A 27,929-nucleotide genomic window follows, 5' to 3' on the forward strand; every position below is an offset into this window, starting at 1 on the left:
CATCTTTCTTGTTTCCACTGTAATGTTTTTTTTTGTTTTTTTTTTTTAAAGACAGTCTTGCTCTGTTGCCCAGGCTGGAGTGCAGTGGCACGATCTCAGCTCACTGCAACCTCCACCTCCTGGGTTCAAGCGTTTCTTCTGTCTCAGCCTCCCAAGTAACTGGGATTACAGGTGCACATCACCACGCCCAGCTAATTCTTGTATTTTTAGTAGAAATGGGGTTTTGCCATGTTGGCCAGGCTGGTCTTGAACTCCTGACCTCATGTGATCTGCCTGTTTTGATCTCCCATAGTGCTGGGATTACAGGCATGTGCCACTGTACTGGGCCCACTGTAAATTTTTGATTTTAGAAAATAGGAAATTGCTTTGAAATCTTCATAATGGAATAATTACAAAATCATAAATCATTTCTCTGAGTATCTATCTTGAAAAGCACTTTTATCTTTGAAGAAGTATAACTTTGAATAAGCACTTGGAGGGGTTTTGAAAATATAACATTGATGATGTTTGATGAACTTCTTCATTTTCAAGGGTGCTCCTGCTGAAGGAGAAGATATAGAACTTGATGCAAAAGGTGACCCCGGGTTGCCAGGGGCTCCAGGACCCCAGGTACAGCACTTCAGAGAAGGTCCCTATTATTCTCAGTTCTTCACTCTTTCTTTCTCTCTCTTTTTGCCTCTCTTTCCTCCATCTCTCTTTTTCCCCATAGGTTTGTCTCACTCTCTTAAGAAGATTTTAAATAGAAATTCCTATTTATTCTATTTACATATCTGGCCTCATTTCCTTCTAAAGCTTTCACCCTATTCTGGAAAACTACATGATGCTGACATGCAAAGATGATCTGCGTATGTTTTTCATCCTCTTCTTCATTCTCAGTCACCAAGCTGGCCTGAATCTAACAGGAATAGTTATGTTCCACTTAATTTGTATTTGTTGCAAATAAGGATAGATTTGTATCCACATTGAATATCATTTAAAATGATATTCAGCCTTATTTTAAAATTTGCATAATGATAAAAGGTTTTTATTTAAATGCAACTCTCTCCAGTTGAAGTTGAGATAATGAAGAAAATAAAGTTTTTTTTATTTAAATGCAACGCTCTCCAGGTGAAGTTGAGATAATAAAGAAAATAAAGTTTTTTTATTTAAATGCAGTGCTCTCCAGGTGAAGTGTTTGCTTTTCTGATTTATATGTACGTAGCCTGAGTATGATCCAAAAGGGATACAAAGAGTCGCAACTGCCTTTGGGTCTGTGTGTGCTTTACTTTGTGATTCAAAACGACCTTTTCACAGACCTAAACCACAAGTGCTAACTTTCAGTTTATAATTATATATAACCAAAACTAACTAGTTTTATATATATATATATATATATATGTGTGTGTGTGTGATATTTACACATATGTCATATATAACATATATTTATATATATATATATATATATATTTTTTTTTTTTTTTGAGAAGGAGTCTGGCTCTATTGCCCAGGCTGGAGTGCAGTGGTGCAATCTTGGGTCACTGCAACCTCTGCCTCCCAGATTCAAGCAATTCTCCTGCCTCAGCCTCCTGAGTAGCTGGGATTACAGGCGCAGGCCACCATGGCCACCTAATTTTTGTATTTTTAGGAGAGATGGGGTTTCACCATGTTGGCCAGGCTGGTCTGGATCTCCTGACCTCAGGTGATCCATCAACTTCAGCCTCCCAAAGTGCTGGGATTACAGGCGTGAGTCAACACACCCAGCCAATTAACTGGAATTCTTTCAACTTAGTTCAGAATTATATGTAGAAATTCCTGGGTAGAGATGGGATATTTGCCTAAGTGAGTTTGAGTTGAGGCTGTTGAACTCCTGTGTGGTAAGCTATCCCAACTGAGGATGTGAAGTTAGATTAGGAGCTGCAAAAAATGCAGAATGATGCAATTAGGAGCCATTATAGTCTTCTGAGAAGAGATGCAAGATATGGTGGCTCTCGCTTTTTTTGTTTAGAAAACATTTAAGAGTCCAGATGCTGAAGGCAGGGGATCCAGGAAGAAGAGATAATAGTAATCCGAGATATTGATACATTCTTTAAATGTGTATTGATTATCATCTATGTATTAGTCATTGTGATGATGCTGAAGATATAATGATGGTACATTCTATTATACAAGAAATTTTTTTACCTGCCAATTATGTGCAAGGGGCTATTTCTAGGCTCTAGGAATACAGCAGGGCACAAATCAGCCAAAATTTAGATTTAAGGCTGGGCACAGTGGCTCACACCTGTAATCCCAGCACTTTGGGAGGCCAAGGCAGGAGGATCACTTGAGGTCAGGAGTTTGAGACCAGCCTGGCCAACATGGTCAAACTCCATGTCTACTAAAGATACACAAATTAGCCAGGTGTGGTGACATACACCTGTAGTCCCAGTTACTTGGGAGGCTGAGGCAGGAGAATCACTTGAACCTGGGAACCAGAGGCTGCAGTGAGCAGAGATCATACCACTGCACTCCAGCCCAAGGACAGAATGAGACTCTGTCTCAAAAAAAAAATAGATAGATAGATAGATAGATAGATAGATAGATAGATAGAAGATAGATAGATAGATAGAAGATAGATAGATAGATAGAAGATAGAAGATAGATAGATAGATAGATAGAAGATAGATTAGATAGATAGATAGATAGATAGATAGATAGAAGATAGATAGATAGAAGATAGATAGACAGATAGATAGAAGATAGATAGATAGATAGATAGATAGATAGATAGATAGATAGATAGAAGATAGATAGAAGATAGAAGATAGATAGAAGATAGATAGGAGATAGAAGATAGAGAGAGAGAGAGAGAGAGAGAGAGATAGATAGATAGATATTTAAAAATTTTATGAACCAGGCATGGTGGCATGTGCCTGTAGTCCCAGCTACTTGGGAAAGCTGAGACGGGAAGGTTTCTTGACCTAGGAGTTATAGACCAGCCTGGGCAACACAGTGAGACCCAGTCTCTTAAAATGTATATATATTGCCTTTATGGAGCTTACATTCTCATGGGGGAAACAAAAAAAGGTGTAAATGAGTAACTCTATGGTGTGTGAGTAATAAATGCTAAAAATAAAAATAATGCAGGAAAGCAGGATAGGAAGTGTCTGGGTTGGAAGGTGGGTTACAACTTTGGATAAGCAGGAAGGCTTTATGGAAAGGACGACAATTACATAAAGACAAGAAAAGGAAAAGGGAGTGAGTCATACAGATACCTGGGAAAGGGGATTCTAGGCAGAGGGACAGCAGGTGGCAGGCCCTAACGTAGGAGTATGCTTGGCCAAAACGAGAGAGAGAAAGGAAAAGGGAGGAGAAAAGAGGAGGGAAGAAAGAGAAAAGCAAAATTTTGAAACATCTGAAGTAAAGTAACTACTCTGGTCATTTTAGAAACGGTATTGTGCAGATGGTCCTGCCAGCCTGTTACACATGGCAACACACTTTTTGATATTTGTTGTCATTAACTGCAGCCACTGAAAAGGGAGGTGTTATGCGCTCCTGATTTTATTATGTTAATGCATTTAATTAATGGACATTGTTATTAAGTGAGAAGTAAAGTTAAACTTACTCTTATTCTTCTCTCAATTTCAAGGGTTTGCCAGGCCCTCCAGGTTTTCCTGGGCCTGTTGGCCCACCTGGTCCTCCGGGATTCTTTGTGAGTATCAAGTCATCCTTGCTACAGACTCGGTCAACTAATAGATTCATTATTTATTATTAACAAGTTATTAAAAGAATTTTTCTGGTTGGATGCATTTCCTGCTGTGATTTTCATTTGTGGATTTTTCTAGGGCTTTCCAGGAGCCATGGGACCTAGAGGACCTAAGGTAGACTACTGTTCATATGATGTAACAGCTAGCACACCCTACTCAATCTCAAAGTCAAACCTGGCCTGCTTCTTCATGTGGGTCACTGTTAGGTACCGCTCTGGAACTCACAAGGATTCCTAGCAGGGAAGAGCATGGCTAGCTGCTCTCACCTCTCTTCTCCTTGCATTTCAGTAACTTGATCCCTGATACAAAGAGTCTTAATTCAATTTATAAGAAGCTACTTACCAGGAAAAATGCAAGGATTCTTAATCCACAGGTTTTCCATTTCTGATCATCTCACACAGCACATTATCCTCTGAGTTTTTGTAGTGTGCTGCTTCACAAATCCAACCGGGTCTTATGCTAGTAAGTAAAGGATGACTATTTGTGTGCTCATTACACAGGGTCTTGCATGCGTTTCTGTTAAGACAAGGCCAGGCGCATTGGCTCACACCTGTAATCCCAGCACTTTGGGAGGCAGAGGCGGGTGGATCACTTGAGGTCAGGAGTTCGAGGCCAGGCTGGCCAATGTGATGAAATCCTGTCTCTACTAAAAATACAAAAATTAGCCAGGAATGGTGGCACATGCCTGTAATCCCAGCTACTCAGGGGGCTGAGGCAGGAAAATAGCTTGAACCCAGGAGTTGGAGTTTGCAGTGAGCCAAGATAGCACCACTGCACTCCAGCTTGGGTGACCGAAAGAGGCTCCATCTAAAACAAACAAACAAAAACAAACAACAAAAACAAACAAAAAACAGAAGTGCAATTGTTAGTTTAATTATAAAAATATTGAGTGAGGCTGAGCCCCAACAGGAAATTAGTTCTAAGCACAGTATCTCCTACTATCAGGTAGCCTTTTATTTTATTATTATTTTTCTTTTTTTTGAGATGGAGTCTCACTCTGTTGCCCAGGCTGGAGTGCAGTGGTGTGATCTTGGCTCACTGCAACCTCCATCTCCCGGGTTCAAGCAATTCTCCTGCCTCAGCCTCCCGACTAAGTGGAATTACAGGCATGCAGCACCACTACTGGCTAATTTTTTTTGTATTTTTAGTAGAGACAGGGTCTTACCATGGTGGCCAGGCTGGTCTCGAACTCCCGACCCCAGGTGATCCACCCGCCTCAGCCCCCCAAAGTGCTGGAATTACAGGCATGAACCACTATGCCTGGCTCGGGTAGCCTTTTATATGAGGTATTTTCTAAGATACTTTCATATTTATTTTCTTATTGATACACACAAATACACACACACACACACATGCACGCACACACCCTGAGAGATGGATAGTTTCTGGTTAAGTGAATTGTCCAACAGACAGTACATGGCAGAGCTGAGGTTTAAAGTGTTTTGATTCCCCTCAGCTTTGGTCTAACAAGGGGAAGATCTGCATACTCAGGGGTGAAGAAGCAAGCAGGTATTAGTTGAAATGACAGATCAGCCATCATTAGTGAAGAAACTATTCACATTAGACTCATGTCACTAAATTACCAGTGAAGTCGGGTAGCTGGAATTCTATTCTTAGATTCTCTATTAAGTATTGAATTTCAGAATCCTGAAATGCAGCTACCCATTCTTATTTTTAAAACAAGAAAACAAGGGCATCAGGAAGTTAAGCAGCCGGCCAGTGGGATCAAAACTAGCTACTGCAGAGCCAGAAAAATATGCTCTGAGCTAGGTTCCTTTCCCTCCCCCACACCACTGCGTGTCAGCATTTGCCATGTTAGCTTTCTGCTTAATCCCTTAAGCTTTCTGCACCTCAAGAGCTCCTCCTCTAAAAGAAACATATCAATGCTCTTCTCTAAGAAATAGCTAAAATAATTTGTCATTCTAAAATGAAAGTTAAAATAGAAATGCTCAGTTACAAATATTGAAACTTTGATGGGTTTAGACTATTTATTCATATTTATTTTTAGAAAATAATTTGGTTTTGTGTTTTCTTACAGGGTCACATGGGTGAAAGAGTGATAGGACAAAAAGGAGAGCGGGTAATTTAAATACTGTGTCTTATTAGCAGGCAAGATATTTTATGTCCCAGAGCATATCAGCCTATACCGTTTACTTACTGGCCAAGCGGAAATTGATGGGCCTTCATTTGTTCTATCTTCTCATATAAGCACTAAAGGGGAAAAGTAGACCTTTCAAATGTAGTAACATTGAAATGGTGATGCTGTTGTTTATTTTCTCACTCCTAAGTGTTTTTGTCTTTAGGGTGTGAAAGGGTTAACAGGACCCCCGGGACCACCAGGAACAGTTACTGTGACCCTAACTGGCCCAGATAACAGAACGGTAATTCTTCAGTTTTATGATTAGGGTTGTGCCTTCCCGTGTCTAGGACGAAGTCCTTGTGACTCTGTACCTCTTTTACAAGCTCTTATTATCTAAGCCCAGTTCAGCCCAGCTTCCTCAGCCAGCCAGAACCTCCAGGATTTATTCCTTCCTGTCCTTTACTCATAAATCTTGGAAATATTACACGGGGAAGATCTGAGGCTCCAGCTTGGACAACAGAGTGAGACTTTAAAAAAAAAAAAGGATACTTAAAAAAATTTTGCATGTAGTCTCAGTGAGTTCACAGGTATAAAATTTGAAATGTGAGAAATGGAAGGTGTATTGGGTTGTATTAACATAAGGCACATTCATAGTTTGTAAACCCAATTTATTGAACAGATAGAGGATTTGTCTCACTGTTGAATCAGTGAAATCTCATTTCATCCATTTGTAACAATGTTGAACTGTTTCTTTGGCAGGACCTCAAGGGGGAAAAGGGAGACAAGGGAGCCATCGGCCAGCCTGGACCTCCTGGACCCTCAGTAGGTTATTTATATTGTCCCCACAACACACAAAGTAGAGCCCTAGTATTTAGTTTGATGTGTGTTTTGTCTTAAGTTGTTTTTTTTTTTTAAGAAAGTAAAGGAATAAAAGAATGGCTACTCCACAGCAGCTATTGCTTTTAAGTCTTAACATTGGCTAAAATACAGTAACATTTGACCGCAGAGATCATGAATACGCTAGAGTTATTTTACAGCCACTCCTTGCTGAAATCCTTGCACTGTTGTACATGCATCCAATGCCGCCCATCTTATGACTTATCTTCAGCATCAGCTTTTTTAGCATCTGTTTTTTTAATTACTATTCATCAATAAGATTTCTCTCTTAGATGACTCAGCACTTAAACATGTTTTTAAATGGCAGAATAACCAAAAGGGACAAATTAATAAAAATCAATGTAAGTAAAAAAATCAGTAATTCATAAAACTTGACATAGCTCTGCTTAATACAGGGACTGCCTGGAGAATCATATAGATCTGAAAAGGGTGCTCCTGGAGACCCCGGCCCGCAGGTAAATTTGGAAATTCGGTGTCATGTGCAGTTTTGATTAGTCAGGACTTGGGACTCTTTAGGTTACAGGAACAAGATGCCCAACTCAAATTAGCTCCAGTTAAAAATTTTTGTTCTTTAAGATTTGGGAGGCAGGATTTACTTGCTCAAGTATTTAAGACGTTCAAGGCTAAAACAGGGTTCAAGGACTTCAGAGCCTGAAAAAATAAGGGCAGGACTCCCTTTCCATCTCACTTCTGCTTCTCTCTGCATATCAGCCTCATTCTTTCCTCTGGCAGATGATCTTCCGTGTCAGGGGAGATGGAAAGAAAGAGCTACCCTGCAGCAAACAACTTCAGGCTGATGGCATTAGAGGAGAAAGCCAGCATCTCTCTCCCTGTGTCCATTTATAAAATCCCAGGGAATTCATCTCATTGGCCCAGCTTGGTCATATCTGGTCTCACTCTGGAAAAAAGGCTGTGACCAAGAGAAAAGGGTACTATGATTGGCCAGGCCAGTGGGGCAGTGAGCTACTCAGATTGACAGTGCCATCAGAACCACCCAGAGTGAGGGAAGAGCAGCCCCCCACAAAGGATATAGGACAATCTGTGACCAGAAGTGGGTGGCTGGAAAAACGGAAGCAGCAGGACCCCACTACCCTACCCAGATCCATTTTGGAAAGATTTAAATCCATATATTGTGTTAAATTTCTAAAAGTTATACTTTTGGAAAAGTAAAATCTATAAAAATTATACATAAGCAAAAAACATATTTTTTTGCCTAAGGAAAAAACAATATTCAATGAACGTGATTTTTAAATTTTATCAGGAAGGGCAAATACCATAAAAGTCAATCCAAGCTGCTGGTTGAGATACCACACTATATCTTTTATACATGTATTTAAATATAGGCACACCTGGAGTCCAAGGAATTACCAATATTTCAAATAAATGAATAAACGGACTGTGAACACCTTCCCTTTTCTAGGCTTCCTTATTTACTTCGCTGCCCAGTGTGTTTCTTATTTTCCTTCCAAGCTTAGGATGAACAGCATCAGCTCTAATTTAAGTTTGGCTGTTAACGTCCTTCCTTCCTTCTCTGACTTTCTCTAGTTCCCCATTTCTCTAGTTTCCCATTTCTCTAGTTTCCCATGCTTTCCCTGGAAAGAGAGGGCCATTGTGTATTCTGTGGTTAATAGTTTTTCCTTCTAACACCTGGGTGAGGATCTCTACTCAGACTCTTCATGCCTGAAGTCAAGAGGAGATGATCATATCACTTAAGATTTCCGTATTTGTAAAGTTAGCCATATTTATTAAACTTCATGTTTTTTATTTGTTTTTGCTGTAGGGAAAACCCGGTAAAGACGGCGTTCCTGGCTTCCCTGGAAGTGAGGTATAGACTTGATTTGGCCCATGGAGGTAGTAAAAATGTCAGTCCTACTAGCTGAAGAAGGATTTTTTAAAGTCACTAAATAGTTATAAACAAACAAAAAGCTTACAGGTTTTAAAAATTGCACTTGGGAATCATAGTTTTACAACTCCACTGTGAAGAGAGATCATCTGAGCACATTCCTTTGTTTCAGAGGAGTTCAAATTGCACCTGTTCCCCCCAGAAGCAGTTGGCTCCTGTGTCTTCTGACCCATTCATTCCTTCTGTTCTTTTCTTTAGGGAGTCAAGGGCAACAGGGGTTTCCCTGGGTTAGCAGGTGAAGATGGCATTAAGGTAACCCTCTCCCTAATATCCTATTTTTAAAAGGTTGGGTTTTGCCTATGCTTTTACTTTTACCTACAACCTGGACCTAAGTACAAGGGATTACTGTAACAGGCTTCATTCAAATACGCTGCTAGGTCTGTTAAGAAGAAAAGAGAGATGTGGCAACTTTACTTAAACATTTGAAGGGTGTTCTTGAGGAAAAGATATTAAACTTGTGCTGTGTATTTGAAGCTGTCTGACTTAGGACCAGTGAGATTCCAGCTTCCCACGAGGAAGAGGTAGAAAAAGATCTACAATTGTAGGAAGTTTATGGTTATTTGAGATGAAGCATAGGCTAGAGTTCATGAGTCTCAATCTGAGTCATGATACATTGAAAGCTTGTGGTCAATTAGTTGTGAACTATATTCTACACTTCTGACAGTATGTTACAAACATTTTCAAGTCATGTGTAATCATGTGTTACTTAAAGATAGGGATATGTCCTGAGAAATGCATCATTAGGTGATTTTCTCATTGTGCGAACATCATAGAGTGTACTCACACAAACCTAGATGGCAGAGATTCTTACTCTAGGCTACAAACCTGCATATCATGTTACTGTACTGAATAACGTAGGCAATTGTAACACAGTGGTGGGTATTTGTATATCTAAACATAGAAATTGAGTAGTAAAAATATGGTATTATAATCTTATGAGACCACTATCATATACACAGTCCATCATTGACCCAAACATTGTTATGTGGCACATGGCTATATATGTAGGTATATGTGCAGATTCAAGATTTACCCTTTAACCGTATCACTTCCAGTAGAATTCTGAAATGCCTTCTTGAAGGAAAGGGGGTTGGTTACAGCTAAGACATTTGGAAATGCATACAACCCACAGTCTGATATTCCTGTGCCTCTAACCAGGGTGAGAACACAGGAATGAGAAATGTACATGAACGAGCACTGAAGATGGTGTTGTGAAAGAAACCTGGAGAACCACCAGGGCAATAGCAACTTCTGTACAACCTTGTAGATAGGATTCCTTACCCAGATACAGGCTCTCCAGGAAAATAGTTTAAAGTCAGTGTCCCTTTAACTTTCATTTGGTTTGTACATGACATATAAACATCAATATATTGTTCATTTTAACTGTACATCTTGCTTTTTATATGTAAATACTTTGGGTGACCATATTCACAATTTGTAATTGTCTTTCACTGTAGGGACAGAAAGGGGACACCGGCCCTCCAGGATTTCGTGGTCCAGTAAGTGTGACTAAAGATGATATCAATGCTATCTTTGATCAAGTTCTTTAAAGTAGCAAGGAAATTTTGAATCAGTGTCTCTCATTAACTGTGAGAGAGATTGTAACATTTACCTCGTTATCAAACCAGGGCAGAAAATAGCTGGTCACTATTTGTCCCTTTGACCATGCGTAAATATTTCTATTTGGTCCCTGGAAGGTACTAGTGATGCCCATGCTGGGCTATGGAAGAGACGAAAAGCTTTGTCTAAGCAGCCCAGGCCCAAGGTGATCCTGCATCTTCAGGGTAGAGGAGGACAGTGAGGCAACAAGGGATGAAGAAGTCAACTTCTCCTCCCCTGCACCTGGGCCCGGGTCCTGAGCTTTTAGGCAGCAGATGCCAAACTACGGGTTTAATACATGGTCAGCGAAAAGCAATCATTCCAGCCCAAGCTCTGTGTAGCAGGCCGTGCTCCCCTTCCCAGCAGACATGTATTTGATGTCAGCTCCTAACTGCAGAACAGCCACATTCTATATTCCGTGACTCTGTAGCTGAAGAAGAGAAGAAAGGGGATCCAGACTCTGAGTGCTGGTGTCCATTCATCTCCTACCTCAAAACACAGTGGTTCTCACATTCAGTGTGCCAAGCAAGGCTGCCATGGATGATCATGCAGGTTAAACAAAATGGCACATTGTGGCAAAAGAGTCATGAGGGGAAAGAGTGTCCTGTTAAAAATGCCGTTCTCAGACCCCCATGCTCAGTAATGTAACTCAGGAATTGGAGTGGGGCCTGGAAATCTGCATCTTTACCCTGAAAGCAAATGATTTGGATGCATAGAGCCCCTGTCTTAGTCTGTTCTGTGCTGCTACAATAGAATACCCGAGACTGAGTAATTTATAAATAACAGAAATTTATTTTCACAGTTCTAGAGGCTAGGAAGTCCAAAATCAAGATGCTGGTCCTTGGTCTGGTGAGGACTTTCTTGGCTGCATCCTCACATGGCAGAAAGCAGAAGGGCAAGCTGGCCTGAGGCTGCTCGAAGCCTCTTTTAATAGGGCCTTAATCCCATTAATGAGGGAGAAACCCTCATGGCCTAATTACCTCCTAAAGGCCCTACCTCGTACTTCTATCACATTGATAGCACCTGAATTTTGGAGGGGGCACACTCAAACTATAACAGTCCCAAAATACTTTGGTGGAGTTCCCAGGAAGATTAAATGAGTTATTTTGTGAAATCACTTAGCACTGTGCCCAGCACTTGGTAGGTGCACGCATATCATTACAGATTTCATGGTGGACATTATTGTTATATTGTTAATACAATACCTTTGTGATTTTATACATATTGCTTAACTACAAGGCTCTTGTTACTTCATCTTAAATAAGTCAACAAAGTAATTGATCCATCTAGCATATGAAAAAGCAAAGAGGTTTTTTTAAAACCATTGATATTTCCACCTTGCTTCCTTCAAGATAAATGTACTGAATGTTAAAAGAAATCTATGTTTTCATTACATTTCAGAGGAATTCTTAGCACTCCTCACTGTGTATTTTCTTAGATTCAATTCCATATAACTCTGATTGCAGCTTCTACTAACCTCAAAAGAAGTTCAACTGAGGAAGGAAATGGTTAAGAACACTGGCAGTAGGTCCACTGAGCATGTCAGAAACAATATTCCTCGATTCTTGCAGGCCAAGGGTTCCCTGGAATTTAAAGAAACAATAAATACAGTATTTTTTGATGTGTGGGTTCCATACACTTCCAAAATGAAAATAAGTTCAGTCCACCAGGACCAGCATTTTTGAAAAGTAAAATAGAATAGAATAAAAAGTGTCGGGGTTGATCATATGTTGTAAGAATAAGACATTATTTTGTGAAACTTTCATTTTTCTATACATATGCACACATACATAGGTATGTATGAATGTGTACATATAAACGTGGGTGTGTAACCTGAGTCACATCATAAAATGTGTTTCTAATTGAAAGCCCACAAAATATCTGATACTGTGACACCACAAAGGTCTACTTATTTAAATTTTTCCACCTACATTTACGTGACTATCATATACCTGCTAACATGTAAACCTATGAATTCAGGAAAAGAAGGCAGCCATCTTTGGGCCAAAATGAAGAAACTGAAGTAATTATGCTTGGTGAGCTGTCCATAAATAGCTATCCTTTCTCTGTATTCATTTCTTTCTCCTCTAAGACAGAATATTATGACACATACCAGGAAAAGGGAGATGAAGGCATTCCAGGCCCACCAGGGCCCAAAGGAGTTCGTGGCCCACAAGGTAAGAATAAATTTCTTCCCAGAGCATTTGCTGAACATATTTCTGGTTTTCTTTCAAGGTAATAAATAGCATGTGCTTATAGAGTTGACATGGGTGAGGAAAGGGAAGGGAGATCTCTTCGTTTTCATAGGGCTGTTATTTTTGGATGTCTCCTACTCTTCATATTTTTATTTCATAGGTAGTATACCGGGAAGGTAATTAAATTATCTTTATGTAGCAAAGCATAAAGTTCAAATCTGTCATGGAAACACTTGGAGGAGGGCAGGAGGAGGGAGTACAAGGCATTGGCAATCTCAATGGGATTATGAAGGGAAAAATGGAGACCCCGAACAAACTCACAGAGATTTGCAAGGGGGAACTGAAACTCTGGTTTCCTGACTCTTGGAACAATGATCTGTCCTTGATGCCATGAATTATTGTCTCATGTACTTATACTGTATCTCTTTGGAGAAATCCAAAAGTTCTGGGCCAATCCCTCTCATCTCTGGCTACATATTGGAATCCCTAGGAACTTCTGTAATGGCCTCGTCAAGGTCCCACCCTGTCATTCTGATTTCATTGTCTGGAGGAGGGCTCTGGACACTGGTAGATTGTAAAAACTCCCTGGACTAGTCCAGTATGCAGCCAGGATTGGGAGCCACTGATCTAGACAAATGATTGATACAAAGAAGATTTCAAAGGAAAATTTTACTTAAAAGAATAAAATTTCCCAGTGTCTTTAAATAAAAGGACAGATGAATACAGACATTGATATAGATTGTCTTAAAAATCTGGTTCACTTACTATAAATCACTCACACGTATATATAAAAGAATTATAACCCCCAGGATATTACAGGTGGAAGCAATCTAAGATGGAACACCAAGACAAACTGCAGATCCTGGATGTTCCAGCACTGTTTGATTTTCTGGCGTCTGCACTTCCAGCAAAGTGCTGAACACACAACAGGCTCTTAGTAAATCTCTGTTGAATTATGTGAAAATGATAAGGCGGCATGATTTACTTTTGAGTGTTAGACTTCTAAGATTCGTTTTCTCTTGTCTAAATAAGAGAAAATTTCTAATGTTTGTCTAGGTGAGAGTAGGAACAAATACGAAAACTCTGTATTATTAACTATCATTATATTGTCACCCAAGATTTCAAAAGTAGATGGGATAGCATTTACATCTTTCTAAGCAATTAATTAATGTTATATATTCCCAGGTCCCAGTGGTCCCCCCGGAGTTCCTGGAAGTCCTGGTATGTCCATGTTTCTTAGCGTACAAGTAGAAATGCTATTACAAAGGAAAATACACTGTCCTCTATTAATTTTGCATTATTTACATAAGACAAACGTTTCACTAACTGATCTAAAAGTGTTTCCAGGCTGGGTGCAATGACTCATGCCTGTAATCCCAGTACTTTGGGAGGCTAAGCGGGGCGGGGGGGGTGGATCACCTGAGGTCAGGAGTTCGAGACCAGCCTGGCCAACATGGCGAAACCCTGTCTCTACTAAAAAAAAAAAAAAAAAAAAAAAAAAATTCAGCTGGGCATGGGTAGTGCACACCTGTAATTCCAGCTAGTCAGGAGGCTGAGGCAGGAGAATCGCTTGAACCAGGGAAGCAGAGGTTGCAGTGAGCTGAGATGGTGCCACTGCACTCCAGCCTGGGCAACAGAGTGAGACTCCATCTCAAAATAAAATAAAATAAAATAAAATAAAATAGTGTTTCCAGCTTCTTAAATTGTCATATTTGCAATTTATAGTGGAAGAAGGAGTGGAGCTGATACAAACTGATATAGAAATGCTCTTTTTCACTTCTCAGCAGTTTTAACTAAGTGTAAGCACCTTATTGTCAGGAATTTTTACAGTGACTTCGGGGTATGAGCAGGGTCCTTGAAACTCAGAGGAGGTACAGAAATAGAAAACAATGTTATGGTAATGAGGTTGGTTTAAAATGGTAGTTTTCATAACATAGCACGAGTTGCATAAGGATGCCTACATTACACTTTTTCTGTAAAGTTCTAAACTTTCGTCTGTGATTGATTAGAGTGTTTACCTTTTGAGAGAGGAAAAAGAGTTGGCTCAGGGATGGTCCACAGGGACTCATCAAGTATAACTGTAGCGTGTTCTTTTTAATGAAAACAAAACTAAGAAAAAAGAGCAAAATGTGATGAACTATTAGGCACCTGCCACTGATCATATTTTTCTCTGTATAATGTTGTATATTATACTACGTCATAATTTTGAAAATTACTCAAAATTAAGCAGACTGCAGAACTATAAGTGTACTATAATTCCACTATTAAAAAAATAGATACAGAAATGGATAAATATCATATGTACCGGAATATGCATGGAAAGATATATCTCAAACTGTTAATAGTAGATATCTCTTACAGTTAGAATGGGGCAAAAAGATATTTTAGAGCTCTGACATTAAAGAAGACCTCCTTCCCCCTGCCAGGCCACTAAGTTAAAAAAAAAAAAAAAAAAAAGGCTCCTTTAAGAAGCCAATGAGTGGAAAATTACAAAGCTCTAATTCCAGAAGAATTTTAGGATTGTTTTTTCTGTTTCTGTGAAAAATGGCATTGGTATCTTGATAGGGATTGCATTGAATCTGTAGGTTGCTTTGGGTAGTATGGTCATTTTAACTATATTAGTTCTTCTGATCCATGAGCATGGGATGTCTTTCCATTTGTTTGTGTCCTCTTCAATTTCTTTCACCGGTGTTTTGTAGTTTTCCTTGCAGGGATTTTTCACCTTGTTGGTTAAATGTATTCCTAGGTATTTTATTTTGTGTGTGTGGCTACTGCAAATGGGATTGCCTTCTTGACTTCTTTTTTGGCTATTTCATTATTGGTGCATAAAAAAGATGCTACTGATTTTGATATGCTGATTTCATGTCCTGCAATTTTACTGAATTTGTTTATCGGTTCTAAGAGTTTTTTTGATGGAGTTGGGGGTGAAGAGAGATTGGTTAATGAGTACAAGCATACAGTAAGATAGAAAGAATAAATTCTAATGTTTGACAGCAGAGTAGGGTGACTATAGTTAACAACAATGTATATTTCAAATTAACTGGAAGAGAGGACATGAAATGTATTCAACACAGAAATGATAAATATTTGGGTCATAGATACTCAAAAATACCCTGACATGATCATTACACTACACATTCAATACATGTAACAAAATCTTACATGTACCCCATAAATTAGAACAAATATATATGCCAAAGTAAAATATGATTTAAAAAAATACAAAACTCTGAAACATGTCAATCAGAAGATTCTGTCTTTATGTTCACATAACAGGACATGATCAGATATTACCTCAGCTGGTTTCTCAGCCCTTTGCTGGTGGCATCTCTCTTCTTAATAGTTAAAATGTTTGTGGGACAGAGATTTGAGACTGTCTGCTCCTCACATTCTCACCATTTTAAGATTAGGGTGGGGTTTGTGCCACCAGGCACAGCTCCTTTCCCAGGAGGTGACCATCCCTCATCATACCCTTTTATGTCTAAGACACTGGCAGGAATAAAGTCCACTTCACAACTTTCTCTCTTTCTCATTTTGGACACTGGAGGCATCCTCTAGTCTCTAATAAAAAAAAAAAAATGTACAAAGTAGCATATATGGAAATATTTCTCACTTCCTTTTAAATAAAAAGATACAGTGCATCCCAAACTCTGTTTCAGTTTCTTGTAATAAATTAGACAAATTTTCTCGTGGGAATGGAATGTTCTGCACTTCGCTGTAGTGTGGTTATTTAACAAGGCCACAGATGAAAAAAGCAAGGATATTCACTTTTTTATTCAAATGTGTTATGTACCTCTCCATTGTGCAATTTTTATAAATAAAATTATATTACTCTTACAATTAAAAAATAAATTTGTATTAGGCCGGGCGCGGTGGCTCAAGCCTGTAATCCCAGCACTTTGGCAGGCTGAGACGGGCGGATCACGAGGTCAGGAGATCGAGACCATCCTGGCTGACACGGTGAAACCCCGTCTCTACTAAAAATACAAAAAACTAGCCGGGCGAGGTGGCGGGCGCCTGTAGTCCCAGCTACTTGGGAGGCTGAGGCAGGAGAATGGCGTGAACCCGGGAGGCGGAGCTTGCAGTGAGCCGAGATCGCGCCACTGCACTCCAGCCTGGGCAACAGCGTGAGACTCCGTCTCAAAAAATAAATAAATAAATAAATAAATAAATAAATAAATAAATAAATAAATTTGTATTAATCAGGAAAAAATGTAAAATACAAGAAATGATTATTTTCTCCAAGGATCATCAAGGCCTGGCCTCAGAGGAGCCCCTGGATGGCCAGGCTTGAAAGGAAGTAAAGGGGAACGAGGCCGCCCAGGAAAGGATGCCATGGGGACTCCTGGGTCCCCAGGCTGTCCCGGTTCACCAGGCCCTCCAGGATCGCCGGGACCTCCAGGACCACCAGGTAAAGATGTGGAAGGGGATCCCTTTTGTGTACGGCACCAAATGACAGTTGTGTGCAAACCAGGGGTGACAAACCCTCCTCACAGCTTAGCCACCAGTCTGTGTGGTTTTTATGAGTTATCTTTCCGATGGTCTTCATTTCACTAACTCTATGTGAAAGAAATTGATGCAATGACTACTTAACAAATGCAGCAAAGTCTTAGCCAGAGTTTCCCAGAGAGCAGAGCAGGAGGCAGGGACAAAGAGAGTGATGCGGGGAAGGATGGGTGGCTATCAAATTGGCCTTGACCAAATGCAACTACCTGTTCAGCCCCAGAGACTATCTTCTAAGAAGCCTGTGCCAGGGGAGAAAGAGGCAAGAACGTATCCATTTGCTCCTAGTTCCCATGGGTCAAAGATTTCCCCCCAAGAGAGGAGCAGCCCCCCACCTCCCATCCTCCCACTTCCACGCTGTGTCTGCGTGGTTCCCAGGAAGTCCCATGCCTTGGCATCAGCAGGGAAGCCCCAGGACAGTAGGCCACAGGTGTGCCGCACGGGTGTAAGGCAACATGCTATGAGGTAAAGGGGTCCGAGATGACAGAGCTGTGGCCCAATGGACTTGAAGTGGTGCTCACAGGTCCTGACACAGGCATCCTCTCCTTTGCATTCTTCTACAGAGCCCCCTAGCATTCTGTGTTGGCTCACAGGTACAAGAGGTCCTCACGAACATATAGATCACACTTTATATTTTACCATAGCTTTTCTGGGGCCAGGTGTGGTGGTGTGCCTATAATCTCAGCTTCTTCCAAGTCTCTTTTAAGATGGAAATTTACGGCCGGGCGCGGTGGCTCAAGCCTGTAATCCCAGCACTTTGGGAGGCCGAGACGGGCGGATTACGAGGCCAGGAGATCGAGACCATCCTGGCTAACACAGTGAAACCCCGTCTCTACTAAAAAAATACAAAAAACTAGCCGGGCGAGGTGGCGGGCGCCTGTAGTCCCAGCTACTCGGGAGGCTGAGGCAGGAGAATGGCGTGAACCCGGGAGGCGGAGCTTGCAGTGAGCTGAGATCCGGCCACTGTACTCCAGCCCCGGCGACAGAGTGAGACTCCGTCTCAAAAAAAAAAAAAAAAAAAGATGGAAATTTAGTATCCTCTTTTTTTCTGTGTCAAGGCTGACATACAGAGTTCACAGGGCTAATAAAGCTAAAGCTGAGATCTGGGCCCAGGTGCTCGTGGCTCCCTCCCGGAGGTGTCATGCTCCCTCAGTGCCTGCTACACTCTGTCCAGGGGTCTTTGCTTCCTACCTTCCCTTCTCTAAGCAACACCCATCTGTCCTTCAGACTGCAGCTTCAAGTTCAAGTCCAGCAGAAAGCTTTCAATGAGTCCACATCCTGTAACTGCCAAGGTTAACCCAACTGTAGAAGTTTTTACATTGCCTTATCTTTGTCTTTGTCAGTTTTTCTTACAAGAATCAAAGTATTTTGAGGTCAAAGACTATATCTTTTTAACTGTTTAAGCCCAGTATGTAGCATGGGGAACACTGCAGGTACTCAAATATTTTTTGAATTAAGCATTAATTGAGTATGAAAATGTATAAGTATACAAAAATGTATGAATGTAGTATTCATATAAGTCTACACTAAGTATTAAACTTTTATCAGATTGTACCATTTAAAGATGACCTTCCAGGTATTTTAAAGACGCAGAAAACTGATCACAAAATGGTCATTCTTCTGTGTTCCAACGAAATTAAATGTTTCTAGTGGTATCTTGTTTTTCTGAAATTTGGGACAGCTATGGTACGGTTTTTAAATATTTGCTTTAATCACCATTGCCTTCAACCTGTAATTGAAATGACAAAGCCAACAATTAGATTACTGAACACAATTAACCAGTTTAAGAGAATTAGCTGTCCATTGTAACATTACAGTAGCAGATAATGTGGAAGCTGAAAAGAGCTTTCTTAGAGACCCGCCTTAAGAATGACAACTCAATTGATGTGGACAAGCAACAAAGAGAAAACAGATGATACCCTGAGTCAGAATCCATTTTTCTTTTTCTCAACATATATTAAGCATCTACAGTATATCAGGAAAATACAATGTATCAAAAAATATCCAGAATAAGATTTGATCCTTTGCCTCAAGATGCTAAAGGGATTGTCTGTGTATTAGTCTGTTCTCATGCTGCTAATAAAAACATACCCGAGACTGGGTAATTTATAAAGGAAAGAGGTTTAATTGACTCACAGTTCAGCATGGCTGGGGAGGCCTCAGGAAACTTACACTCATGGCAGAAGGGGAAGCAAACATGTCCTTCTTCACATGATGGCAACAAGGAGAAGTGCTGAGCAAAATGGGGAAAAGCCCCTTATAAAACCATCAGATTTCATAAGCACTCATTCATTATCACAAGAACAGCATGAGGGTAACCACCCCCATGATTAAATTACCTCCCACCAGGTCCGTTTCAAGACACATGGGGATTATAGAAGTACTACAATTCAAGATGAGATTTGGGTGGGGATACAGCCAAACCATATCAACTTGGAATAACTGGAAACAACTAAGTAAGATAAAATAGGTTGATTCTGTGACCAAAAAAAATTATAAAATGAGCTTTTGAAGATTAACTACCTTAAAAATGTAATATGAAGGGAAGAGCTGGTCACCATGTCTTCTCAGTTGCAGATAAACTTTTAAGACTAGGCTTCCAGTACAAGCATGAGAGAGATGCACTTCAAATAATACGTATATTACAGCACTCGCTAAGTTGAAAAAAAAAAAACACAAATAAAAAATTGCCTTTGGTGCTGTATTTTTACAGGTGACATCGTTTTTCGCAAGGGTCCACCTGGAGATCGCGGACTGCCAGGCTATCTAGGGTCTCCAGGAATCACAGGCGTTGACGGGCCCAAAGGTTGGTTCAATCAATAATGTTGTATTAGGATAAGCCTTTTTCATCATCATTATTATCATTGATTTTCCCCCTGAGATAACAATGACCCCAAATAGCTACCAGTCAGTGATGATTTTGTTTATCTGTAAATCAATAATTTATTTGGCACCTATGCAATAAATTGTTGGATATCCCTAAAATGTGAGTTTTCGCCTGCATGCAAGGAAAGAATCACTGAAATAGATGTTTTATGTTAGAGTCTTGAAATTTCCCCTTTCAGAAGAACTGTAGAGCACAGAACATTAAAGTAAGCAGATCTATAATAGATGAATTTTAAAATTAATATGTATAATGTCCTAGATGATTTTCAGTACATAAAAATGTTTAAACGTAATAAATGATAGTGTGGTTGGAAAATATTTGTTCTTTCTGAGGACTCGGTGTAGCTTTATAAGTAATGCTAGTGTACTCTCGTTGCAGGAGAACCAGGCCTGCTGTGTACACAGTGCCCTTATATCCCAGGGTCCCCTGGTCTCCCAGGGTTGCCAGGGTTACATGGTGTAAAAGGAATCCCAGGTACAAACAATTTGCATGCAAGTGTTTTTGCAAGCACAAAAGGGTCAATACACTGGAAGAAAATAAAGGCATTTGATTGGTGGATGTCATGACGTGGTTTATATGAACTTGGAGGGAGAGTTTCAAAAACATATATTTTATTAACATAAAGTCAGCCAAAATCCAAGAAAAGCTGGTATTTTTCCCTGTTCCATTTTAGTTGCTGACCCCTAGCAAAGTATTGTGTTAGGTAGGAATTGTCAATACAGAGTCCTACAAGAGAACAGCAGTTAACTGAAGGCAGTGAAGCAGCTGCATGAAACACACACCCTCTTTCTCTTCCATAAAGAAACATACTCTCTCCCTTTTTTCTCAAAAGACACAACCCTCCTCAGTCCATTTTTTCATGTTCCTACTTTCAAAAGAGTCATAGGAATATGTGGTATTTCACTTTCTTCTTAAAGATGCAAATGCTATTTTAAAAAATTGCAACATCCTCAGTGCTGGGGACAAGAGAGTTGCAGAACTACAGTAAACAAACTGAGGGCACATTTGAACGGGCCAGCAGGCACTCGGCTCTAGCCCATTGTTACTGTGCAACATGTTAGGCCCCGCATTAATAAATCTTCCAAGTTTTCATCAGAAGAAAGGAATTGGAATTTTTATTTAAATCTCATGGTGCTTTTTTAAAAAAAAATATTAGCCACTAAGTCAAATTTTGAAAGGGGGGGGGGGGGGACATTTTATAGCCAGTGTCCTGAGGCTTAAATAAAGGATGATTCACAAGTTTTCTCTTGACAATTCAGGACTCTGTCCCACTTGGTTACTCACGGTTGTCACCACCTCTGCTTTTGACCTCCCCGTCTTCAGTCACAAAACTGCCTATGGACAAAACTTTGAAGTACAAAACATCTCTGTTTATTGACTGGGTTCCTCTGCCCCTTGTGCCACTCCCCTGTCTACACAGGGCCTCTCTCTCCCTTGCTACCACCCACAGTCCTGACTCTGCCACCAGCACCTTGGTCTTCAGACAGTGTCATCAAATTATGTATCATTAACCAGTAAGAGCTGAAGTTACAGAGCCGTTGGCCTGTGTGTTGGGCACTGTTTTAAGTGTCTTATGTGCCTCCATTCCTTTATTTCTCACATCAACCCTAGAGGTTGGTGCTGTAATTAACCCCATTTGACAGATGAGGAAGCTGAGGCATCAGGTGGCACAGCTGATAATGATAATGTGGTAGAGACTGAACTTAAATCCAGAGGCATGCTCTTGCCCTCCACGCCTGCATCCCCTGACCACAGTGCTGTAGCTTGTCTCTTGGGGGGCTGCTTTTGGGGAGTTAATCCAAAGGTCTACCTGGCAACCTGGATAGGGAATATTATATGTTATCTCCATCCAGTAGCCATTTGCATTGGCATAGGGTCTTCTGGGAGACTGGGTCCCAATCCAAAGAAGAAAGACTAATGGCGGCAGCCATGGACACTGTGGCCAGCCACCGGACGACATGCACTTGGGCAGGGATCCTTTGTCCCCTCGGATCCCACTGACTTCTCCTTTATGAAGGCCTCTGCTACTTTCAGTGGCTGCTCCTGCCCTGGCTCACAGGCTTGTGAGGGAAGGAGGAGTGGAGAGGTAGGGGCTGTTCCTTATGTCACTCCTGTTCAGTATCCAAATATCCAAGGGAAGTGTTCTATTAAAACAAAAACCAAAAGGAAGAAAATGAACAAGGGAAATAAGGAGGAAAAACAATAAAAGATAAAAAATCATTATTTTCCTAGACTGTCCTTGAGTCTCCTCTTTGGCTCAAGGTGAGCAGGTGAGCAGCTCACTGATGCTGTCCACTCGTTGCATTGTTGTATTTTTCATAGTTTCTCTACATTTGGCCTATCCAGGTGCAGTTCAAAGAAGATATGTAAGCAGTAAAATGGTTTGGATCCCTATAAAAATATACACCCCAGCTCAATATCTTGCAAAAAATAGAATCTGAATAAATATGTGCTGATTAACTGACCAAAGACCCACCCAGAAGGTCATTTAAAGGGATCATCTTTACAGAGATATTTAAATATCTATGGGAAATATAAAATTGTACAATAAAATGCAGTTTGTCAAGAGACATTCAAAACCTTAGAAAAGTTTGTGACCATTTGCCTCTGCCGTTATACTTTTAAAAATTTATTATAAAGGAAATAATTGGATAAATCTGGAAAGCTAAATACCCAGAGATATTTTTCAAAGCATTGTTTACAACAGTTAAAAGTTGAAAAATGTCTACCTAACGTCTAAATGTCTAAAAACAGAATTTAGCTAAATAAATGATGGCTCACCAACACAATAGGCAGCATGCAGCCATTTAAAACGAAGCTATAAATTCATACTTATTGACATATGTATACTATAATTCCAAAATAGTGTGTATATGAGTCCTATGCACTTGTGGATATAAAAATTTATCATTAATATACATTAAACTTTAGCAAATATTATCTTCTGGTAGTAGATTTATAGGTGGTTTTTAGTCTCTTCTTTCTTCATAATTTTCTTATAACGAGCATATATTACTTTTAAAAGTAATATATACTCAGAAAAAATAAAGATATAATCTTAAAATTGTGAAGATAAAATTTTAAGGAGCTAAGATCTGAGTTACTTTTTCCATGATCTCTTGTTCTGTTATTTACTCCCGTTCTCTTATTGCATTTATGTTTTATGATAGAAGCTGTCTTTCTTTCCCCATAAGAAAACACTCTATTTTCTTCATACATTGTATTACCCTGTCCACTCAGAGTTGGCGTTCAATGAGGAGTTAGTTAATAATTCGTTGATTTGCAGGAAGACCAGGTGCAGCTGGCTTGAAAGGAAGCCCAGGGTCCCCCGGAAATACAGGTCTTCCAGGAATTCCAGTAAGATTTCATGTTTTTAAATCTTTAGCTTCCATTTGAAAAAGTGCACACTCTAGAAATACGGTTGCAACACACTTATCAGTTTGGTGCCTTGCAAAGAGTAGGCACTTTATAGATACCTGTTGATTAAATGAATAAATCTGTGACTGATTAAGTGAATGAGTCAATGAATTTATAAACAGTTTGAAATGGTATCAGCAACAGAAAACAGATTAGTGGTTGCCTAGCGCTGAGGGTGGGAACAGAGGTTCATTGCAAATGGGTTTGAGGGAATTTGGGGGCGCGATGGAGATGTTTAAACACAATTGTGGTGATTGTGGGATGATTCTATGAATTTACTAAAAATCACTGAATTGTACTCTTATAAAGGAGAAATTTTATGGTATGTAAATTATGCCACAGTAAGTCTGTTAAAAATTAGAATTTTCATTGTCATAGTGAATCAAAAAGTTATAGATAAATATACTTAGATCGAATTATTCAGAGAGGCTTGTTCAAATTTACCAATATTCAAACATAACCTGAATTATGGTGATTGTTCTATGGTATTGAATTAGATTATGGTGTGTATTGTTTTGAATTACACTATCTAACTGAATTATTTTTCAGTTTTGGAAGTTAACAACAAAGCAAAACAAACAAAATGCTTGAAATAATACTTGGGGACCAAAGAAAGTGTGTTGAAAAAATTCATGTTAAAATTGAAAAGTTCTTGTCCACACTGCTTTTAAGATTGACACAAGAAGAATTCTAACAAAATACAATGCAGATTCATTTCTGTACTACCCTAGGGTTTCCCAGGTGCCAAGGGTGACCGAGGACTTAAAGGAGAAAAAGGTGAAACACTTCAGCCTGAGGGGCAAGTGGGTGCCCCAGGGGACCCGGGGCTCAGAGGCCAACCTGGGAGAAAGGGCTTGGATGGAATTCCTGGAACTCCAGGAGTGAAAGGATTACCAGGACCTAAAGGCGAACTGGTTGGTATTTAGCAACTTTACCCTCCCTATGAATGAAGTACTCTGAAGTTTAGAGATAAAAGTGATTTCTTTTCCAAAACTGGCCGCTCAGCACAGTTCATCCCTCTAACTGCAGAATGAAGCCTCTTCACATTAGCAGGAATAACCCAAGCAAATAGTTACAGTATTTTGATAAAATAAATAGGTAGCATTCAGTGATTTCAACCAAACAAAATGCTATATTGATAATAACCCCATCTCATCCACAAATTACAGTTCCATATTTGTATCAAATGAGTCCATGGAAAGGTTCAGGAAATGATATATAGTGGAAAGTTTAATAAATATTTTGGGGGCTATGTCCATACTTTTAAGTAAAAATAAATGCATTAGAAGACAGCATATTCAGAGGTATCATAATCAAATAAAGAGACTGTTTTGTCGTTTTAAGATATTTAAGTTTATGTCAATTTAATCCCTTTTCATGAAAGAATTTCTCACATTTTTTTTTTTTTTTGCAGGGCGGGCAGTGGGGAATGGAGTTTTGCTCGTGTTGCCCAGGCTGGAGTGCAATGGCACAGTCTCAGCTCACTGCAACCTCCATCTCCCGGGTTCAAGCGGTTCTCCCACCTTAGCCTCCTAAGTAGCTGGGATCACAGGCATGTGCCACCATATCCAGCTAATTTTAAATTTTTAGTAGAGATGGGGTTTTACCATGTTGGCCAGGGTGGTCTCGAACTCCTGACCTCAGGTGATCTGCCCGCCTTGGCCTCCCAAAGTGCTGGGATTACAGGTGTAAGCCAACGCACCCGGCCCTAAGATTTGTTTTAAAATGTCATAGAGTGAGAGGGTGAGCACCTGTCATCATAACGTATTTACAAGAGGTTTGCAAGGGATGCTGCCCAAACTATTCTATGAAATACCAGTTTCTCCCGGGGCTAACCTGTGTTATCCAATAAAACAGATTTTACTTCAAACAGGTTTGGAGAAACTTGGTAAACAAATTTAAAGATTCATTTACAGACCCTTTAATGTCAGAATATGAACTGTGAGTCTTCCACATGAAGATAAGCTATCTGGTCTTTCCTAAATGCTTCTGACTACAAAATCCTTTTGGCTGGCAGCATCTACAGGGCCAGCAGTTCTCAGACCCTGCCTTGGCCAAGTCCCAGGCTGTTCACTTTGTGGTAGTTATGCTTATAAAGCGACAGTGCCAGAATTCTGTTGGTCTAGTATTAAGAGAATTTGTATGATGTCCCTACTTGCATCTCACTAATTTTTCTTTATAAGTTCTGGTAAAGATATTCCATAAAGTAAATGAGAGAAAAATCAAGGTGGTGATTTGTGGAGGCTTACACCCTGTCATTAAAAAAGGAGACAGACCACTTAGCCATCTGATGATATTGAACAATGAAAAATTGAGTCAAATTTATTTCGGAGGGCCATGTTGGGAAGGAAGAGGGCTTAAAATATTTTGTCAAATTCAACTTCTTTGAAATCTACAAATCATTTTCAAGGTTACAGCATATGAAGATTTAAAAACTAGACAGTTTATGAGAGAAAATGGAAGTGGGAAATCCCCTTTGTCATGAAAATACCTGGTGAAAATACAAATAAAGGTTTGCTGTACTCATTTTATTTCAGTAATATAACATTATCATAAAAATCACAGCTAAAGTCATTTGAACTACTGTCAATTTGAACTTAGTTCTAGTGGCTATTATCATATGAGAGATCTGTCATTGTAAGATATCTCAAGTGGGACTCAAGACAGTTTCAAGTTCAAAAAATGTTGCTAAACTCCAAAGGACACAAAATGGCAGAAACCTGCAGTGCTCTTATTTTAGTAATAATTCTCATCAAATGCCAAATGCTTTTAATTCAAGATCTCAATGGCAGCCTAACTGGTATTCATATCTGGAGGACGATTAACCTGTCGTAAGAAGATACTGGAATGAAGCATGGTTCAAACACATTCCTGTTGTCACAGGCTCTGAGTGGTGAGAAGGGGGACCAAGGTCCTCCAGGGGATCCTGGCTCCCCTGGGTCCCCAGGACCTGCAGGACCAGCTGGACCACCTGGCTACGGACCCCAAGGAGAACCTGGTCCCCAGGGCACGCAAGGAGTTCCTGGAGCCCCTGGACCACGCGGAGAAGCCGGTTGGTTAGTTTTCTTTCCAGTCCTGTTTTCCGATGGAGTGGGTTGATGGTTTCTAGAGCTAACGAAGCTTCTCAAAGACTAAGGAAAATACAGAAACTTGCTTCTAATGAATAGAATATGTCATCTCACAGATGCCAGGAAAGAATATGTAGGGTATGTTAGAGAAAACTCATCTTTTCTCCATTACTGGGCAATTCAACTGAAATTTCCTAGGATATTCCATATCTATTACTTATATAAATATATGAAATGAATAGATGCTAAGCGTCATTGCAAATTTGTTGTGTGTGTGTGTGTGTTTTTAGAGACAGGGTCTCACTCTGTTGCCAGACTGGAGTGCAGTGGCATAATTATAGTTTACTGCATCCTCAAACTTCTGGGCTTAATAGATCCTGCCGCCTGGTCTCCTGAGTAGCTGGGGCTATAGGCATGTGTCACCACGACCAGCTAACTTACATTTTATTTTTATTTTTTGTAGAGACAGGATCTTGCTGTTTGTCCAGGCTGATCTCCATCTCCCAACCCCAAACAATCCTTGCTTCAGCATCCCAAAGTGCTAGGATTACAGGTGTGAGCCACTGTGCCCAGCCACAAATTTGTTGATTTTGATCCATAACTCAATGGGCAGGTTACAAATAAAACTTTAAAATATCTAAGACAAATGAAGGAAATGGTCTGATAATAGTTTAAAAGTCCAGGTAACTTTTGGGATATACATATACTGGCCGTAGTTCTGGATTCAGGAGTGTGGCTGAAGGTCAGAATAGCATGCTACTGACAGTTTTAAGCAAATAATGCCACCATGGTCATGTTTTACTTCTAAATCACTTTAGGCTGGGCACAGTGACTCACACCTATAATCCCAGCCTTTTGGAAGGCCAAGTCGGGCAGATCACTTGAGGTCAGGAGTTCAAGACCAGCCTGGTCAACATGGCGAACCCCCACCTCTACTAAAAATACAAAAATTAGCTGAGCATGGTGGCACATACCCACAGTTCCAGCTACTTGGAAGGCTGAGGTAGGAGAATCACTTGAACCTGGAAGGTGGAGGTTGTAGTGAGCTGAGATCGTGCTACTGCACTCCAGCCTGGGCAATAGACTGAGACAATGTCTCAAAAATAAATAAATAGATAGATATATAGGTAGGTAGGTAGGTAGGTAGGTAGATAGATAGATAGATAGATAGATAAAATAAAATCACTTTAAAGGGGTAGACCCAGTAAACCCGTGGTCTCTAAATCATTTTATAGTATCTTCCCTCATCGGTAAAACTTTTAGAGTGCACAACCTTACATTATGTGTTATAAATGTATGCATCATTTCTGTCCACACATGCATGTAAATCTTAAATCTTATCTTATGACTTTCTCTATATATTAAATAAATAAATAAATATTTATGTTTATCCGCACCTTACTTTGGAGGCTGTTATTCTTTTTTTTTTTTTTTTTTTTTTTCTGAGATGGAGTCTTGCTCTGTCGCCCAGGCTGGAGTGCAATGTTGCAATCTTGGCTCACTGCAACCTCCGCCTCCTGGGTTCAAGAGATTCTCCTGTCTCATCCTCCTGAGTAGCTGGGATTACAGGCACCTGCCACCATGCCAGGCTAATTTTTGTATTTGTAGTGGAGATGGGGTTTCACCACGTTGGCCAGGCTGGTCTTGAACTCCCG

General features: G+C 40.0%; 1 protein-coding gene and 1 long non-coding RNA gene across 10 annotated transcripts in view; one reads left to right on the forward strand and one right to left on the reverse strand.

The window, feature by feature from the left end:
- The window catches only part of COL4A3 (collagen type IV alpha 3 chain), a 147,199-nt gene that overhangs the window by 79,315 nt on the left and 39,955 nt on the right, over nt 1-27,929 (forward strand). For 6 of the 9 annotated variants that reach the window (XR_012421527.1, XM_015432894.4, XM_005574465.4 and 3 more), the window contains exons 9-26: nt 532-609; nt 3,608-3,670; nt 3,804-3,839; nt 5,764-5,805; nt 6,029-6,106; nt 6,565-6,627; nt 7,098-7,157; nt 8,483-8,527; nt 8,804-8,857; nt 10,063-10,104; nt 12,297-12,381; nt 13,585-13,620; nt 16,646-16,810; nt 19,616-19,708; nt 20,168-20,263; nt 23,076-23,146; nt 23,938-24,120; nt 26,090-26,258. Coding sequence is in view for 7 of the 9 variants with exons in the window: in XM_015432894.4 (XP_015288380.3) it covers nt 532-609; nt 3,608-3,670; nt 3,804-3,839; nt 5,764-5,805; nt 6,029-6,106; nt 6,565-6,627; nt 7,098-7,157; nt 8,483-8,527; nt 8,804-8,857; nt 10,063-10,104; nt 12,297-12,381; nt 13,585-13,620; nt 16,646-16,810; nt 19,616-19,708; nt 20,168-20,263; nt 23,076-23,146; nt 23,938-24,120; nt 26,090-26,258 (1,459 nt within the window). In the remaining 2 variants the exon portion in view is untranslated. Of the gene's footprint in view, nt 1-528; nt 610-3,607; nt 3,671-3,803; nt 3,840-5,763; nt 5,806-6,028; nt 6,107-6,564; nt 6,628-7,097; nt 7,158-8,482; nt 8,528-8,803; nt 8,858-10,062; nt 10,105-12,296; nt 12,382-13,584; nt 13,621-16,645; nt 16,811-19,615; nt 19,709-20,167; nt 20,264-23,075; nt 23,147-23,937; nt 24,121-26,089; nt 26,263-27,929 lie in introns of those variants that run through there. The other 3 variants (XM_074010344.1, XM_045368404.3, XM_074010345.1) reach the window with 3 other exon arrangements.
- Nucleotides 21,887-27,929, reverse strand: part of LOC123568057 (uncharacterized) — a 56,467-nt gene continuing 50,424 nt past the window's right edge. The window contains exon 4 of the long non-coding RNA XR_006691274.3: nt 21,887-21,933. This is a non-coding gene — a long non-coding RNA (uncharacterized lncRNA). The remainder of the gene's footprint in view (nt 21,934-27,929) is intronic.

This window comes from Macaca fascicularis, chromosome 12 (genome assembly GCF_037993035.2).
Source record: "Macaca fascicularis isolate 582-1 chromosome 12, T2T-MFA8v1.1".
Lineage (NCBI taxonomy): Eukaryota > Metazoa > Chordata > Mammalia > Primates > Cercopithecidae > Macaca > Macaca fascicularis.